Consider the following 18,940-nt stretch of genomic DNA (forward strand, 5'->3'; position numbering starts at 1 on the left):
AAACCCCTCCCTGTTAACAGAGCAACAGACAGTCACACATGGTGACTTGGATCAATTTGCCAATAAGTAAGTAGCCCCCACCTCCTTCCTTTTGATGAGCTTGTTTTCTGCTAGATCATGTTGGAAGGAAAATGTTTAGGAACAAGAATGCCCTTTGCTACAGGAATGTAGCAGCCAGAGCAAATCACAACAATTCATTCTCAGCTTTCCTATGTGCATATTTCATACATTTTGGAAAGAAGCAGCCTGAAGGCTTTACAGTAAGTGAAAAATACGTTGGTCAGAGAAGTACCATAGCAAGTATTTGTTGCTATTGAAAACTACTAGACCATATTTCTTTGCTTAATGACACACATTAATCCTCCATTGAAATTTCTAGGGCTGTCCAAGCTGAATCTGGCTTTAAAGGTTTAAAATATAGTCTAAACTATAAAAATGTAGCGTTCTGAAAAAAATAAAAAAGGAGCTGAAAAAATGTCTCAGCAATATCCCTTTGGTTTTTCCTTTGCTGTTCAAACCAATAAGGACATCATCTACAAGGTTTGAATTGGTTTCAAAACCATGGCATTTTTTACATTTGTGAGCAAACTACGAATATTATCCAAGTACCCACTGCTACTTCTGTTTTCAGTCTCGTTTCCTAATGAAATTAGTCTTATGTGTTCCTGCTGTCTATCTGTCTGCTCAATCATCTGTTCATCCATCTGTCACTTCTCATCAAGAACGTTTGGATCCACTGACCAGCTTCAAACAGATTTGAAAGAGGAGCAGAAGCCTCAGAAATTCTTATAATTCTACAGATTGTATGAAAATCAATGGCATCTAGAGAGAGCCATTTGAGTGAACAGTAACACATAAAGGACTCCTTATTAGCAGATTAAAATAAATGAAGTTCTTTTCTAGTTAAGAATATGGTAGCATCAAGTTTTGGCATGATAAGTTTGCTTCCATAAACGACAGCAATTTAACAGGCATAACTCAGAGAGTAAGACACCATTTGAGCACCAGTAGGAGACATCTAGCCCTTCTAACCAGGACATGTTGAAAGCTCTGCAGTATAAAATCTTTCACTAATTTATAGCTAGACTAAGCCCTCAGCACAGGCTTTGGAAAGGGTTGGTTAAGCAGTGCTACAGTAATGGTTGGGGTTTATTTTCCCTAATTATAGACTCTAGAAAACTAAGCTTCTAATTTAAGCTATTCTTCTAGGTTTGCTTATTGGTTCATGCGAAGGAAATTCCTGCCCCATACTCCAGGTTTCACCACACCTCTGTTGAGGATGAATAGATCTTCTTGCAAGAAGGCATGTCAGAACAGAGCAGAATAGAATAGTTCCAGTTGGAAGGAACCCACAACAAACATCTAGGCCAACTGCCTAGTAGCATCCTCTCTGCAGCACCTATGGAGTCAGCTGAGATCATATAGACTCCTTTCCAGCAGTCAAACATCTCGTCAGGCTGGTTATTAGCTTTGCACCTACATGATACTTACCCTTCATGTTCCATTAGGAGAGAGGAACATTAGCAATAAACTGTTAATGAATCTCACAACAATGTAAGTCCTGTGCAGAAAAACATTCAGTATGTGGCTTCAATGAAGGTCTTTTCATGCTTAGCTCTGTTAATGTGTTCAATATGCTATTTGTCAAATAATTCCAGACAACTCTCCAAAAATATTACACAAATGAATCTTTTTGGGTTTTTTCCTCCCTCTTTTTAACAATTGTTGCACAATCTGTCTAGAATTGCTCAGATGAATTATAGATGGTAAAGAAGTTTTGCTAAAATTTCTCAATTCAATTAGACAGCTTGGACTGATATGTAAATGCTTTTCAGATAATAAAATGGGCTTGTCTTTGTAATAGGGCAGATATGCAAAAAAATCTGCATATCCATTGAAGAATCCTTGGAAAATAAGAAATGTTGTCGCCTTGAGCGACTATTTGCCTTGCAAGTTTCTAAGGTGTTTTATATATTTTATTTTCTTTGTTTCATATGCTCAATATTCAAAGCATTTGGAAGACAGTTTCCACTACAGATATCTCCATTAATAATATTAACCTCGTCAGTGCTCCAGGAAAGATCTCTGTGTCTCTGAAGAGCATATGCTAAACATCCTGACATTTCCACTTGCAACGCTTAGTAGACAGTGCCTTAGGCAAGCACTGGTGTATGAGTTGGATGTAGCTGAATACAATTCATATCAAATAAGCCAGGGGATGGAGCACAGAGAATTCCCATTTCCAAGAATTATCACCTGTTGGACTGCATTGCTACAAAATATTGATGATGGGAATGAGACATAAAGGAAGCAACCTGCCCATGTTGGGAAAATCATCATACTTTTCTAAGGATAGGAGACTGGCATTACATTCTTTGAACTGTTACAATAATACCTCTGTGCATGACTGCAGGCTTTTGCCAGGTCCCATGTGATTTCTAGAGGACATCACCGGTGTTTGATTGTATCACCTCTAATTTAAGCACAAGGTCACGTTTTTCATCACAAAATGAGAATTAGACATTTATCATCTTTAATAGAATAATGGTTACATTTTTTCCATAGCATGTCAGTGTCATTAGAATGAGTTTTCTGCCAGCATCAGAACCAGTGAAACACTCTTCCTTCGAGATTTATGTATCTACTCTCTAAAACCCTCCCCTTCCTCTAAATCTGCTCCCCTCCCCCTCTCCACCCCAGGCATACACTGGCTCCCTCCCTCAGGAGCTCTCCACGGAGAGAGGAAGCACTTTGCTGCAGGTCCTCTGGATCTACATGCATGATGGCTGGAAAACACACAGTTATTTGCAAACCCACTGCAGCTAAACAAGGTTTAATTTTGTTGAGTCCTCACTGCCTCTCCTTAACTGCTGGACTACTCTCCCTTTTCTCTCCAGTCTACAGTTTTCAAGAAAATTGAAGCAAAATCTTTATCTTTGCCTGCTTTTCCTTTAAAAGCAGTTGGAGTTGAATAATGGAGTCAAAACTTGTGAAGGTTACAAGGACAGTCAGGCAAATAGCAGGAACAGAGAAAATCAGTGCAAAGATGCTGTTGAATGTATTTGATGGAAATGTTTCAAATACTAACAAATTATTCAGATTGTCATAGTTAGAGGGACTAATTTTAACTAATGTTTCTGTCAGTGCCAAGTCCATAAATGCTAGTACCATGTCCATAAAAATGGTATGTTTCAAATATAAACTAAAACCTAATCTTAAGAAGTTATTAAGGTCATAAAATCAAGTACTACATTAAGAAACAGAGATCACCTTATCCTCTTATGACACAGTCAAAAGACCTGAGAGTCAGGCTGGTAGACCTGTTAGGTACAAATTAAAAGCTTATCTTGGTAAATAATTACAAGCAGTTTAGCAGTTAAGTTGTCTTACTGCACCATATAACCATTTACACAAGGGGTTGGGAGGGAATTATCACGTCCTCCAAGACCTCTTGGCCTCTGCCTTTTCACTGAAAGGTTCTGGCTCAGATTTTTATGCTTATGTTTCTAACACGCAAAGTTTAGGTCAGCTGGGTGTGCTGCTTTTATGCACTGTTTCTCAAGAATTACAACATCAGACTTGGTTACAAGTAGAGATGTGCTTTCACTATGTCCATAGTCAGCTCCTTGGATTACTTATAATTGTCTGCAACATTTGCAATGGTTAATCAATTAAGCCTGCAACTCCTTTCCATTCAGCTTTGGTCTCAGTGAATGAGCAAGGAGCTGTTTGGTTCCCATTTTTATCCAATGAAAAATGACTGGAGCTTGAGATTATTGAATTTGGACGAAAAGTCAGACAGAAATTATTTGGCAGATTTGCTGGATATTTAGTGTTTCTTTCAAAACCTTCCAGATTATAAAGCTCTCAAAGGGAGTAATGTGTTCTGATGAAGAAGGAGGAGGTGGGAGGAGGAGGGATGCATGCAGGAAAACATCCTGATCATGGACTGTACCTTATGGATTGATTCATACCCCATTTGTCACTTCTTTAATGAAGCAATACGAGGTCAATTTATCTTTCCCAGCAAGATGTTGTACATGAGCTGACTTTGATGGCTGTGGAGGAAAAATGTAAATGATGGCCTGGTTACATTACCATATTTCCATAGAAGAGTAAGGAACTTCTTGCAGTGATATGACTATAAACATGAGGCCGACAAAATAGGACACAACTTCCAAATTGCCACATGCAGCATTTTTTTGAAATAGATTAGACTTTCTGCCATGTCCTCATGTTTCATGCACCTTTGCATGATAAGAAGGAGACATTTGTTCTGCAGACATCAAGCAGCTTTCCTATAGGAGCACAGCAAAAAACAGACACCATACATAAGCAGCAAAACCCCCATTGGGTGGTCCTTGGTGACTTCCTACATCCTACATCTAACACAAGATTTCTACAGCATCCTGTTGTGAGCTTTATTTCCTGCTTGCTAGGGAGCTCCAGTGCAAGGGAAGTAATTCCTTTAACTTCTCTCTGCTCTGGGTTTCTTCGGCCAACCCTGAAAGCATCTCATCATTCCTGATGCCATAAGCAGAAGACAGAGCCATCTGAATTTCATTGTCAGTGTTTTACTGAATATATACATTGGTGTGAAACAGAGGACGCATTAAATGTCTTTTACCAAAGGGGATATGGGCCTACACAAAGGTCTCTCTCAAGTACTATGCAGAATGGAGGCTTTAAGGTTGTAACATTTTTAGTACTTCTAAGGGGAAATTGCCATTTTAATGCTCTTAATTCCCAGCAGATTAGGTGGTAGGTATCCAGCTACACTAAGCAAAGGAGCAAAAGTACATCTCTAGTAACTGCAAAGTGGTTCAAACTAAAAGGGGAATTTGAGGAGACTGTCACTTGTTTTAGGGGCTAAACAGAAAAATTTGGTTTAAAAAAATTATCTGTGGAGGAGTTTATTATATAACCTTTAAAAATGAAATCTTATCTTTGCAATTTGTTATTTTTTTTTCAAATATAGAATATCTGGAGGATTTAAAAAAATTTATTATTTTTAACCTAAAATTATTTCCAAAATTTCATTAACATTTTCTCCTTGTCCTTCTTATCATTAAGGGATCTCATATGTTTACTTTTTGACAAGATGACTTTTAGTATGGAACCCAGAGTCTCTCCAACTCTGATTTTCCCCAAGATCCAAGGGCAATTCAACTTCACAAAAGAAGGAGAAACTGCGGGATTGAAGCCATTATTTCCTCAAACATTGGAAAACATATCCTCTCTTATTTCCTTTAAAACATTCTAGAATGTTGAAAAGATATTTTGCTGACACTGTACACCAGAATCAAATGAGAATTGCCAAAATTATGTGGCAATATTAATCTAAATAAACTAATTTGATAATTGCTTTTGATCCTCACTATATTACAAAGTGTCAAAAATCTTGAACAAACTTTTATTTTAATGGAATGAAACTGTGTTTTCTCTGCTCATAATTAATGACAAAGCACTTGCTAGCTAAAATAGCAAGAGGATTGGGCCCAGTGCATTTTAATTTTATAGGTATTTTTAATCTGTGTGATTTACCTTACATTTGCAGCACAGTCCATTTACATACCCAAAAGATCATGTGGTTGTTGTTGTTATGTGTCATCATTATTGTCCTTATAATAATTTAGTATACAAATGGAAGCCAAATTATTCTGTCTCTTTTCCAGATTGACAGATGAGGAACTGTTTCTTAATTTTGAAAGAACAGCCTTGATGTGTTTCACTGTCTAATGGGAGGTGGTGATGGCTTTTTCAGCAGAATATGTCAAATTGATGGGTTCAGGCTGATGACCCTTTGGGATAAGAGATGCCAGCACTGGCAGGGCACTGCACACTTACTGGCAAATATTAAAATGGGTAATGACTTTTTTTAATTCAAAAGGCCTGAGTGAATGCATCTGATATTGTAACATAGGCCAGAGAGCAGCTTGAGCAATTAACATATTTCTAACATAAAGTTTTCAGAAGTTGGTTTGACTCATTTTTATACCTGCAGCTGCAGTGAACCAGTTCTAACTATAGCTTGTAAATTAAATCAGTGTGCTAAGGTTAATAGATTAATGATTTTCTCATGAATGCAGTGTGTTGGCAAGGCACAAACATAAACCAAAGGGCAAGGAGGACATACCAGAGTTGCATAAACAATGGAGATGTTAAGACTTCATTAGTTCTTCCATACTAAATGTGTGGTAAGAATAGTCTTGCACCAGTGAAAGCAACAGGGACACATTAAGACCTGCTTTTACAGTCAAGAGGAACGATGGCTGTGGAAGAGCATACAAAGAACAAAGAGAGCCCTTGGGAAAAGAACAGTTATAATAAAAACATTTTTATATACAGAATATTAAAAAATAAAAAATTGCAATAATTATAGTAAAGGTTTCTAACACATGCAAAAGCTTCCTGGTAGACTCTGTATAGTCTTCAGTGCTTTCAGAGGTTTATAATATTTTACTGAACCCAATCAAATACCTTAGTATCATCTTCAGTGGAAGCAGTTAGGTTGGTGATGAGTGCTTTTAAAATCTCACCTAAATTCTTTACATAACAAGGCAGTCTTCCTTTCAAACTACAACCTTTTTAAAATACAGCAAAATTTTGTGTTAGGTCAATTGATACAAGCCAAAAAACAGACAATCATTTACTAGAGTGTATTACTGAGTAAACTGTATTTCATTTGTCTCCAGTTATATTTAAAGTTCCCTTTCAAATATATGGATGGATGGATGGAAGAAAAAACAATCAATACTGAGGCAAAACTCTCTTCTGAGCTCAATTTATATCTGGCCTGAATCATGAACTGGATAACATTCAGTTTGAACATCTCCCTTGTTTACTGCAGGTGCATGGATAGATAGTACTAATGTTTAGGACAAAACCATTAAACATTTAACTGTTGAATTTTAAAGACACATTTCAGCCTTCACTTCCTGCAACAACAAAGTACTTAGGGTGGTTGTGCAAAGTACATCCATGGATATACTGAGATAAGGCTGGCTCGTCCTCACCTGGAAAATACCCATTAGGAGCAGTGTTTTTCATAAAGCAATTAGGTGAGCTGATTAAAGATTAAATCTTCCAGTGAGTTTCCTAGTCTGCATGGCTAGGAAAGCCCTAAGAAGGAAATGACTACCTTAAGAACTCAGCTCACCATTCACATGAATTGAATGAATTTCAAGCACTTCTTATGCAATGAACAGGCACATCAAGAGGGAAAGTCCAAGAAAGCACTAAAATATCTACTTGAGTGTAATTTAGCAGCCAAGGCTTTGTCTGAGATTGTAACCAAGCAGGCAGCAGTGAAGCATCATGATAAGAGGTGTCTGAGGTTGCTAAGAATCAAAAGCACAAGCTTGTGGGTAGAAAAATCCTCAAAGGCAGAAGCCGGAGCAGTGCTGCCTGACTGCTGTCAAGTAACTGTGAAAACTGTTGAAAAAGCTGCTTATCACACATAGATGTCTCTATACTCACTCAGTTTGACAAACCCACTCCAAAACGCAGTATCACCCACAGCTGCATAGGAATCATGACAACATGACCTCTAATCTCAGGCTTTCCTTTCTCTACTCAACTCTACCAGCTTTAGTTTGGAGCTTTATTTTAGGAAATTAGAGAGGCCTTGAGAAGGCTGGGGTAAGGCCTATGTTATCCCATCAAATTGCCCCTGTGGATTACACGGTAGAGATTTAGCAGTTCTGCACTAGTAGATAAGATCTATCCTGTAGGATGAATCCTATGCGTTCCCATCAAATGTGCCAAATGGGGATCCCTTTGCAGGTACAGTTTTCCTTTCATGCCTTTTCCATGATGAAATCCATAACAAGCAAACATGTTGGTACTTAAACTGCTAATTACAGTGCTGACTGCAAAGTCACTGAGGGTGAAAGTTCTGAATTTTTTTCCGGAAATTCTTTCAGCAGGGAAAATGATGCCTGAAAGTTAGAAAGCTTGAGGGTCTCTACAAGTTTATCCCATGTGTCACTAACAGTAGCCACAGAAGCACTTTAAGGTGTTATTTTCTGCAGGTAGCAGAATTTAAACTCAGAGCTTTCTATGCTGGATGGAAGAAAGTATTTTGGGAATGAATATCCCCTGCCCCACCACCATGTAAGTTGAATGGCTTCTCAATTTGAATGTCATGACATGGTTATACTTCTAAAGCAGATCACTGATCTTGCATCTTTATCAGAATTCTCATACTACTTCGTGTTTTCCTTAAAAACTTGTTTCCTGGTGTCATAAAATAGGGCCCAAATCTCAGTTTTCATCTACAAAGCACATTTTGACTTTGGTATTTTAAAGAAGGGCCAGAAAGTACTGCTTGGATGAAGCTCAGATATGGAATAAAGGTCATATAATAAAAAGATTCAAATTCTTTTAAAGACAGTGTCATAATTTTTAAGCAGGAAATTATGTATGGCTCTTAGTGGTTCAGATTTTCAATTTATATAACAAAAGAAGCCATTACAACTGCCAGAGAATTGCATAGTAAAACAAGGAGAGTACTAGCTGCAAACACTTTCACTGCTGGGCCTGCCTCCTTCAAACCAGTGCTTCTCAGCCAAAATGGAACAGGATAGGTATAAACTGTTTTTAAAAAAAACTATCAAAATTCATACAAACAGGTTTTATTGAAAAATTGCACCTGGAGGAGGTGGTTTAACAAATTTACCAACAACTTTAGCAGGAAAACTCAGCACTGGCTACATTAACATACAAGATAGTTGTACTGTTTTTTACCTTTGAAGAACAATGCCAGAGATCTGCTTGCAGTATTTAAGTCAGGAATATTCCTGGAGTTTTCAGAGGCTGCTGCCTTCTCAGCAGGACGTGATTGATGAGAATGAGACAAGTAGCAATTGTCATTCTATTGGAAAAATTCCTTATATGTAGGTTTATGGGCAGAACTGGAATTTGATGAATTTCAGGTCATGACACAAAGGCATTTCTTTCCCTTCACTCTGGCTTTTAGAAACATACTTTCCAACAACAGACAATTTGATTTGTATGTTCTATTCTTGATTTAGTCAATTCATTCTGATGGCCAGAAATTTTATGAAAAACAAGTTTCAATCTTTTGATTTCTGTGTGCCATGGTAACCAATAGCATGAAATAACAACACTGTCTAAACACTTTCAGGACCAGATTGCAGCTATGTGCAAGAGCCAGTATAACAGTGAGAGGAAGTTTTGCAAGGACAGTTTGGCAGCAGATAACACAAAAGATGTCCTTGAAACAAAGGAAAATAATCAAAAGAGGAGCAACAGCAGCTATGGAAACAGTCTTTTGAGTTCTCTGCATGTGAAAAGAATAAAGAAGGTACAAGAAAGCCAAAGCCATTGTTGAGCTAAAGATTCTTTCAGTATTTTGGATATCTTTTCTGCCTCAGAAAGTGAACATTCAGTCCTACAGTAATGCAGTGTATTTCTCACATAGACTGAGTTTAGAGAGACCAGGCTGAGGTTCCTGGCCAAGCATGGATTTCCTTCTAGACAGTGACTGCTGTCTCACTCCTGCTCAGGGAAGATGATCTCATTTCATCATGGATGTCCTGCATGTTCCTCAGTCATGTGTCATGAAGGGTGATACTGCTTGAATCTTGAATGACACTAATACCTTCTACCCCTTCCTAGCAGTATTGTGATATTGCTGTGAATCACATAGCTGGTTTTGGACAAAGTAAAATTTCAGAGACTGAGACAGGCATTGAGGGTCCTTCTGTCTTTTCCATCATCATTGCTCTAAACCTGATCTGATGAACAGACCTTGGAAATGTCAGATCATTGGTGGCTGCAATGTTCTGGCACTCTGGATGATGCAGCAAAAGGCTATCTGGGAGGACAGAAAGCCTGTTCTGTGGTCAAAAGTGGACACAAAAATAAGTCAGATCCTTGTGCTTGCAGTAAAATGCAACTGTAGTGAGTGAAGCCACATCACAGTGTTACCTGGTTCCTGAATGGCACAGCATTGACAGCTTAACAGACCAGTGCTGGCTACATGATAGCTCAAGATGAGTCCAGCATTCTTTTGGAAACTTAGAAAGTACAGTATGGAAATGAAAACTTTTCTGCAAAGTGATGATACTGTAATCCATTATCAAAAAGCACTGTGGTGGCAAGTACTAGAGATAAGGCACCTGCTTGTTATCTGAACTTGAGAGGCACATGAGAATGCCAGAAAAGAGCAGAGAATTACTCACATACTTTTTTCAGAATTAAAGGGATAATAATTTGATCTGGAAATAATGTTTGGAAGCAAGCTGTGTGGCTAGGGAAACACTTTAAAATTCACACCCTCAAGTATTTGATTGCCATTGAGGAACCTGCTTTTTTGGCATGCAGCATATATTTGGTGTGTAAAGAAATACAGAGCAGTTTGACCTTGAGGCAATTAATCTCTTCTGAGGCACATGGGTTTTGAATGGACGTAGACATAATTAGAGCTTTTAAATTACACAGGGCATGCTCAATCTTTCCATCAGTGTATAGCTGGAAGAAAATGTGGGAGGACCTCTGGGGGAGAGAAAATGACTTCTACTTTCTAGAAATAAAACATCTCCCACGTTTGGGGAAAGGGGGAACCTTTGAATCTCAGATCTCCTCAGTTTGTTGCAAACTGATACTAGAGACCAGGTATGAGTGAGGAGAAAGATGCTGATAGTGTCTTATCCTTAAATCATATATACAGATTCAGCAAAAAGAAAGCCAGGTATCAGTCATAGTGCTACTGTTGAGTTTATAGAAGGATTTGGAATTTTTCCAGGGAACTTTTCTATCCACTGCATTTATCAAAGGTAAATAAAAAGAAAGAAAGAAATAATAAATATTAAAAAAAAACCCTCACATAAAGCTGTTTGTCTTGTTCAGAAACCACTATCATTTAGAATTGTATGAACAGAACAAAACTAAACAAAGCAATGTGTGTCCTACCATAATACTAGCACGGAAAAACTCCAGGAGTTCATCACCCTCTCAGACATCCACATAATCCAGGACTAGGTGGGCTGATATCAATGCAATGAAATAAGGAGCAGAAAACAATTCAGAATAGTACCCCGATCAACTAAGAGGAAGTTGTGAAGAACTGCTTGTCTGTATGTTTTCACTTTAACTTAAGGTCTATATCAAATAATAAGGAGAGAAATAGCATCACCATTTGGGGGGATTTTTTTTTTGTCTCCCCTTTAAAACATCTTGGCTATTCATTAGGTGTGAGTGATTATAGACTCTTAGTGAGTGCTATAATTAAGATAAAAATGCAATTCAAATGCTACAGCTCTTTCAGCAGCTTACAGTGTTTCAGACCCATTTCTTGAAAAGACATGGTCAGGTACTTTTCCATTGCATTTAAACAGTACAGTTATCATTTCTTTTTTATATATAAATTATAATCCAACAAAGAACATAATTTGATTTATCAGCAATGAATTCAGACTTACTCTAAGTGGGGACTGCGTTTTATACCACACACATAACAGGTTTGCCTTGTAAGCTTAAAAGAAAACAAATGTTAAGATTAAGAACAGGATATTGCAGATAAATAAGTACTAATTGAAATCAATACAGCCAGATTAATTTGCAGCAAATCAAGATTCAGACCACACTCTGAAGAGCCATAAATGGGAAAATAAATCGGCATCAACATTTTTCCCCCAAAACTAGCTTTCTGAGAGTAATCACTGTACCTAAATGCTCTTAATTTAATCATTCACTGGAGGATGTTGCAGGTAAGTGCTTGTAATAAACAGTAGGTGTTTCCCTGAGGGACATGATAGTTTGCATAATGCTCTAGCTATTTATTTTCCAGTGTTATGGTGACATAAAACTGTTACAGTATGGCTAACTCTAATGTGAAGCTTCATAAATGTCTTTTCCTAACAAGAAACCTTGTTTAAGTTCTGAGTTTCAGAGGTTAAAATAATACAGCACCACCAGTACAATCACTGCTGCTACATGCGATCCAATTCCTTTTTTTAATTAACTTTTGTGTGTTCTATTCTATTTATAGATGGAGAAGTCGAGAGCCCCACAGCTGGAGCAGATGTGGCTGTTATTGGAGGTAAGTGGCAGACCATACTAAGAAGCAGCATTAGAATTAAAACAGCAGGTTGGTTGATTTCTTGCATTTTACAAAACCTCTACTTTGCTGACAAGACAACAGGAGCGGCACAATTAGAGTTAATTAGACCAGTGGGAAATCTGCTCCCAGAGGGGCTATTGGCAAGCTAACAAGATGAGATAATGAGCATAAATAAGCCGTATACTGAACAGTACCACCCCCATCCATTCCCCATTTTAGGACAAAATGCCTAACAGTCCAGCAGCAAACTCAGTCTCTGATATCTTTCATTATTCACTGGGCCAAGCCTGTCCTTTAATATAGAACTGGTGTAGCACCATTGATTTGAGCCATGTTAACTCATACCAGCTGACCCTTTATTGTTACAGAATACACCACAGTATATTTCCTGGTGTTCCATTAAAGCTCTCTCATGCATTTAAACTAAATACAGTTGTCAGAATAAATGAGCAAAACTATGTGCACAGAGAGAACCTGTCTTTTTATTTTTATTGTGTTTGTTCATTTCCATGCTAACACACTAATTTCAGTCATTCACAAGGGGCTATACCAATCATTAGTGCAAATTGGTGAGGTTCTACTATATTTCCCTCAGGTCCCATCTCACGTAACTTTAATTTCAGCTTTCTATGAACAAGTAGCAGGTAAATTGATTTGTACTTAGTCCCTTAGGCTTATTAATATTGTGCTACATCTAAAGCCTATTAGAGCCTCTTGTGTCCAGGGATACCACTGTGGCTCTAAAAATTGATGAAGCTCCCACTGCAATCATGATATTATTGTAAACCTGAAGTTCTTTGTATAAACAATTCCATTTTTGCCAGCAGTAGCTTCACGTTCCAGAGCCAGGTGCCATGAAATCTGAGGGACAACATTAAGGGGTATCTTTTAAAGCAAAGTTTTAAACTTTATTTACCCTACTAATATTCTGTCTATTCTGTCTATTCCCCATTTTACTGATGCTGATTAATCTGAAGTTTTGGAGATACCCACTCCTGCCACATACCTTGAATATGGGGTGAAGAAAAGAGATACTGTCTACCTACTTCTCATTGTCTCTGCTGAATAATAGGCATTTCTAAGGAGCAATTCATCTGACATAATGCAGGAATTCAGTTCTAGAGGAAGAATGACCATACATACACACACTATCCACTGACAGCTGAAGAAACCCTAGGAATGTCCTGCTCTGGTCCTTTTTATTGTGCATTTCTTTAATGTTTGATTTACTCATGGAGTCATATGAATATAGATTCAGCTCAGTATCATGTACAGAATCACAGTGTTTATAAGCTCAACCTCGTTGCATGCAAAATGTGTTTTAAAACACCATGAAAGTCACACAAGGTTAAAACACCTCAAAATACTTCATTTATTTTCACAATTTTTAAGTCAAGAATTTTATCTAGGAGGAAGGGGATAAAGTTTTTAGGTTTTTTAACAATGGACTTGTCAGAGTTACCTGTCTTTCACAGACATCTGTCTTTCACAGTAGAAAAGGAGCTAGAATCTACTTTGCTTCACTGGGAGTGCTTCCATTCACCATTTACTCCTATGCACATTTGGGTTACCTATAGAAATTTTTGTCAAGTCAACACATTGCTGGTAATTAGCCTTAGTCCATGAGACAGGAAAGATCTACCCAGAAGCCCTTTCTTCTCCCAGGTGTCACTTCCACATTCATTACAATCAGACTTTCTTAATTAGAGCACAGCATGAAATGGCAGCTTGCAAATATAGAGCAGTGCCAGAGTCACACAGCTCCTGCTATTTGTTGAATGTCTCCTAAGAAATACTGGCTGCCCTGAACATCTTTTGAAATTGAGAACCCTTGAGAAGGCAGGGTCAGGTTCCCTGCAACCCCCCTGGGTATACATTACCAGACGGATGAAAGAAACCTATTGGTATTCCTTTATGTCCCCTTCTTTCTCTACATTTTGTAATGAACTTTTAGCTCCAACATGTTCAACCAAATCAAGCCATCGATTTGAAAGAAAGCTAGTGAGACTTTGTCCTGTATTCCTGTTGTATCTATATCCCAAGTTGTTTTTTACAGTGTCAGACTCCTTTCTGACTCTGGCCACTGCAACATGCAAACATCTTATTATACATGGGCTTTTTCCTTTCAAGCTATTTAAGTTGTGATGTCTGGCTATGAGATACTTTTCATATTTTATTACTGGTGATATGTTTACCTGGTCTCTTTCCTGTAGGTGTGATTGCTGCAGTGGTATTTGTCCTCATTTGCCTGCTGGTGGTGATGGTCCGGTACATGTACAGGCATAAGGGCACCTACCACACCAATGAGGCAAAAGGAACTGAGTTTGCCGAAAGTGCGGATACCGCTTTGAAAAATGACCCTGCTCTCCAGGAAGCAGTGGATGAGAGCAAAAAGGAATATTTCATCTGAGATGCAAGATTTCCATGGAGATTTCCCCAAGGGCATCAATCAGAAATGTTACATCAACAGAAGCACTAAGAGATGGATAATATGAGGAGACAGGCAAGCATCCTAATTGAAAAGTATCTCTTTACTTTTTTTTTGTCACTGGGTTGTTTCTTTTCCTCTACCAGTGAAGAACTAAATGCCAGATACTTGCCTGTTGATTTTATTAGCAACACAGCTGGTCACAGTTGAAATCAATATCAGATAAGAAGAAACAAAATCTCAGTATGAGTGATACACCAAAACCAGATAAAGATAGCAAATGTCAAGCCTTGACATTTGGTGAAAATAGCAGATGCCAAAGGAAAACATCCTCTTAGAGTTAATGATGTATCCTATGTTGATATGATACAGAACTACCTGAAATTGAATTTCAAATGGTAACAGAACAAACATTAAACTAGATGAAGCTGATGTAGCTGGAACGAAAATTAATCTATATCCCAGATATCTCCCCATCCCCTTAAATGTGCAATTTTATTGGCATAGGGGAGTTTGTTTTGCTTGTTTGGGGATTTACATTGGGATTTGTAAAAATTTTTGCATTTTATATATAGAAAACTCAAAGACTTCAAAGAAATGAAACTGTTGGAAAACATAGAAAAGGTAAGGATGAAGGATTTATTTCTGACTTGCTCTGCAGCTTGAGAACTGCAGAAGTAGTAAGTAACAGTCAGTAGACTTACAAATATGATTCCAATTAGCTGGTAGGTTCCCTGCACACATGCATAAATAGATAGATATTAAAAGGTAAAACATCCTGGTTTGAGCAGGCCTTTTGAAACAAAGGAGCTCAAATGGATTTTTTCATGTATGATATTTTTGCCTGAGTATTTATTTATTTATTTTGCATTGGGAAAATTCTCTTGAATGCCCACCAGCAAGATTTTGGATTTTTGCAGGGAGAGGAATTCAGTTCTGGTGCAGATACCAATAAATCTTTCACAAGTGCAACCATATGACTGTCACTATAAAGAAGCTTGTTCATCTGCATCCCACTGGCTTGATGTCTCCCTCTGTATGGCTTCTGTATATCCTCTGCATTGTGCTAGACAAGAGAATTACACTGACCATTGATGCTTTATTATAAAGAAAGAAAGAAATTAGTCATGGTGGGTCACATTAAAAGATCTTATTCCTCAACTTAAAATCGACAGTGATGAGTTTCTTCACCCCAGTAAGTTGGCTTCCTAGTTGAAGACCACAATTAGCTCTGGAAATAGGATAATTGTTCTCTGTCCTTGCTCATCCACAGCTGCGATGGTGCCCCGAACTATTGAAAACAGAAGCGGAGAAATACAAGATAGAAAATAAGATACTGATGAGCTCAGTTCAACTTGATATGGTTTTTTTGCCTGTGTCTTGATCTATATATGTGTGTACATATATATAAAGTCATCTACAATTGTACTTTCAAGACATTGTTGCTGATCACTTGTTCTCACTTCTTGGCACCAAAGCTTGGAAAGCTCCTGGTCTCCAGTGTTCATTATTGACATTGGTCACAAAAATGCTTTAAGAGAAGACAGATCTGAACAAGAAAACACTCTGAGGACCTAAGTGAAGAAATAAGATAGTTTTGTCTTTCAGTCACAATGTCAGTCTTTTCTCAATAGCTGAACGAAATGGACTCTGAATTATTCTTAAAATTCCAATACCTTTAATTTCTTAAATCCCCATGTGTTTGCATTTTAACCAAAGAATATAAAACTCATGCCAAATTTAGTAAATGCTTAAGATACTTCTTGTAACATACCATTGTACAACCATCATTCTGTGGCTAGTGCAGTATAAAATGCACAAAACACAGCAATAGCAGAGCTCAAATATTTTGATATTATACACCTGTTTCCTTCTAAGACACATTAATATTTGAATCCTATTACTACTTTTGAAAAAGGAATCTGATTTTATTTTTCTAGGACAAGTGTTAGGAAAAATTCACTAAGCTGTTAGACTGAGTTTGTAAAACCCATGACTCTCCAGTTCAATAAAACTGTAAATATTTACTCTGAGAAGAGAATAACTGGGTTGATTTGAGCTCTGCTGCATCTCCCACACAAGGTGTGGGAACACCAAAGAACTTTCCTCCAGCACTAGGAGGACTTACAAAGCACTACCAGCCTTTTGTCCCTTTTCATATGCTCAGAACCATGTAATATTAAGCGTTAAAGAAAATTGACTTCAGAGGAAGGTGTGAGGGATATAGGGAATAAATTCCTGCCTCTCTCCTCAGTCATAAAATTCTGCTTTTTGCAACTTGAGTCTGCTGGTTATAATTACACAACTGTGTCATACCTGATATGCAAGAGAACCCGAATTCATGTCTCTTTTGGGGGGATATGTGAGTATTTTAATAATGAGGTGGACTGAGACAGACTAGCTGCCACATTGGAATTATAGGAGTCAGATTTTCTGGTGGTACAACAAGAGTTCAACAGAGTTCAGTCAATTCTTACCAGTTCAGTCAACACTAGACTTTGTGTCATTGATTCCCCTAAATCTGAATGGAATACAACTACTGGTGTTTGACTGCATCTCTTCTTAATAGCTTGATTAGTGCTCTTTATCCCATTTTCCCCATTTATCTAGACTGACAAACAGTCCAAGCATATGGCAATAGCTTCCCTATTGGTAATGAACCACTTTGTATAGCTGTGCAGCAGCAATTCTGTCAAGAGCTATGGTTTCAGTGAGTTTATTTTTTTACAGTGTCCTTCTGGGTCCCAGGGCTTTGTGTATTTAGAAATTACTCAATCACACTGAACAGAGAGGAGATGGCTTGTGGGGATTTTCTGTTTATTTTTTTTCTTCAGGAAAAATTTTGCTTTATAATGAAGAAAGCTCATGACATCTGATGAATGGCAGACTCAAATGGTCTCATCCTTCTCTTTTTCACTCTACTGTCCTGAATCATTCAATTCAGTTGTAAAAAGAGTGCATTGCAAACTTTCTATAACTTTTAGGAGTAATTAGCAAAACATCCTTCTGTAAGCAGCATGCTGTGCTAAAACAAACAATGTGTACAGCACTGAGATGTCTCAGTTGGCAGCCATAGCTTTTCATCACTGATGATTAAATGGTTTTTACAATTTCCTTCCTAGATAGAATTATTAATGAAACAGATTCTTCTTCCCCTACATACTTTTATCCCACTTTCCTCCACTGCTGTGGCTGTTGCTCCGCAGTTCACTCGTGCCCCCCCTCCCTAGCTGTTCCTGCCATTCTTGCTTGCAGTCCCCCAGGCTCCCATCAGGATCCCTACTGCCTTCCCTATGGCAAAGGATTAGCCATTTACTTATGCACTTATTTATCTATTTTTATTAACGAATATTAATGAATAATTAATTTATTTCTTAATGAATATTAATGAATGTCCCTCTCTGCTAGCCAAGAACCAATTTTTAAAAATATTTTAGCATCAGATTGCCAATGTTGTGTCAAATTTGAGAAAACCTAACCAACCTTACCTGAGACCGATTTATGGAGTGATCACCTATGCCACATTTTCACAGGAAACAGGTCTAGAAATAGTGCTGCAAGCTCTGTAGTTGTTAAATTTAGTGCTATAAATCTCCAGTGTTCATTAACAAGGGAGCAGTATGATGATTCCTCAAGTCACTTGGTTTTGTCCTGATGTCTTAATGCCCTGTGGGTTGAATCCCACTTTGCATAGGAAGTCATAGGTCCACATTTAGAAATATAAGTTATTTTTCAGTGATGTACAGGAAAGCAGTGAGCCAAAATGACCAATATTTGCTGAAGTTGAAAGAGAGAAGATGAATATGTTCTTGTGGGAACACAGGACATCTTTTTAAGATATATGAAAATGACAAGTTAAACACAATGTTTCTGATGGCATTGATGAGCTTTAAGAGTGGGTCCATAGAACTCTAGAGTTCACTCCCTGAAAAAAATAATCACTTGCAAGGGGAAATTATTCTACTTTTAAACCATTTCCTCTTGTCAAGCTTTGAAAACAGTTTTCACAGATTCAGTATTTTGACATTCTTCCTTAACATCTGGAACTCAATTTCTAATTTTTGGAGCATAACTGACAGTCCTTCCCTTCACAAAAATGACCATTTACCCATCTCAGCTCCTGAAGCAGCATTACAGCTCAGCAGCGTAATTCTGTCCCAAAGCAGTCAGTCCCAAATGTGTATCTGGCCATCCACTACTGGACCCAGTATGCATTTTCTTCTGGGGCTTGGCCTCTATCATTCCAGGCTTTTCTGAGGTCCAATGTGCCATTGCACATTAATACAGTCCTGAGGAGGATTTATTCAGCCAGTAGTCAAGGTAACTATATATGTATATTTTTTTTCTTTTTAGAACAACAGGACCAAATCACTTTGGGGTACTAATAAAAATAGGATCATGGGATTTCTCAGAACATCGACATC

At 37.8% G+C, this 18,940-nt stretch overlaps 1 protein-coding gene across 2 annotated transcripts in view; it reads left to right on the forward strand.

Annotated features, from left to right (window-relative positions):
* The window catches only part of GYPC (glycophorin C (Gerbich blood group)), a 29,438-nt gene extending 14,306 nt beyond the window's left edge, over positions 1 to 15,132 (forward strand). The window contains exons 2-3 of one of the 2 annotated variants that reach the window (XM_009072522.1): positions 12,017 to 12,067; positions 14,302 to 15,017. In XM_009072522.1, the coding sequence (XP_009070770.1) occupies positions 12,017 to 12,067; positions 14,302 to 14,498 (248 nt within the window). In that variant the 3' untranslated portion in view covers positions 14,499 to 15,017. Of the gene's footprint in view, positions 1 to 12,016; positions 12,116 to 14,301 lie in introns of both variants that reach the window. The other variant, XM_009072521.1, reaches the window with a different exon arrangement.
* The last annotated feature ends 3,808 nt before the right edge of the window (positions 15,133 to 18,940 follow it).

This window comes from Acanthisitta chloris, unplaced genomic scaffold, assembly GCF_000695815.1.
Source record: "Acanthisitta chloris isolate BGI_N310 unplaced genomic scaffold, ASM69581v1 scaffold2824, whole genome shotgun sequence".
Classification (NCBI taxonomy): Eukaryota; Metazoa; Chordata; class Aves; order Passeriformes; family Acanthisittidae; genus Acanthisitta; species Acanthisitta chloris.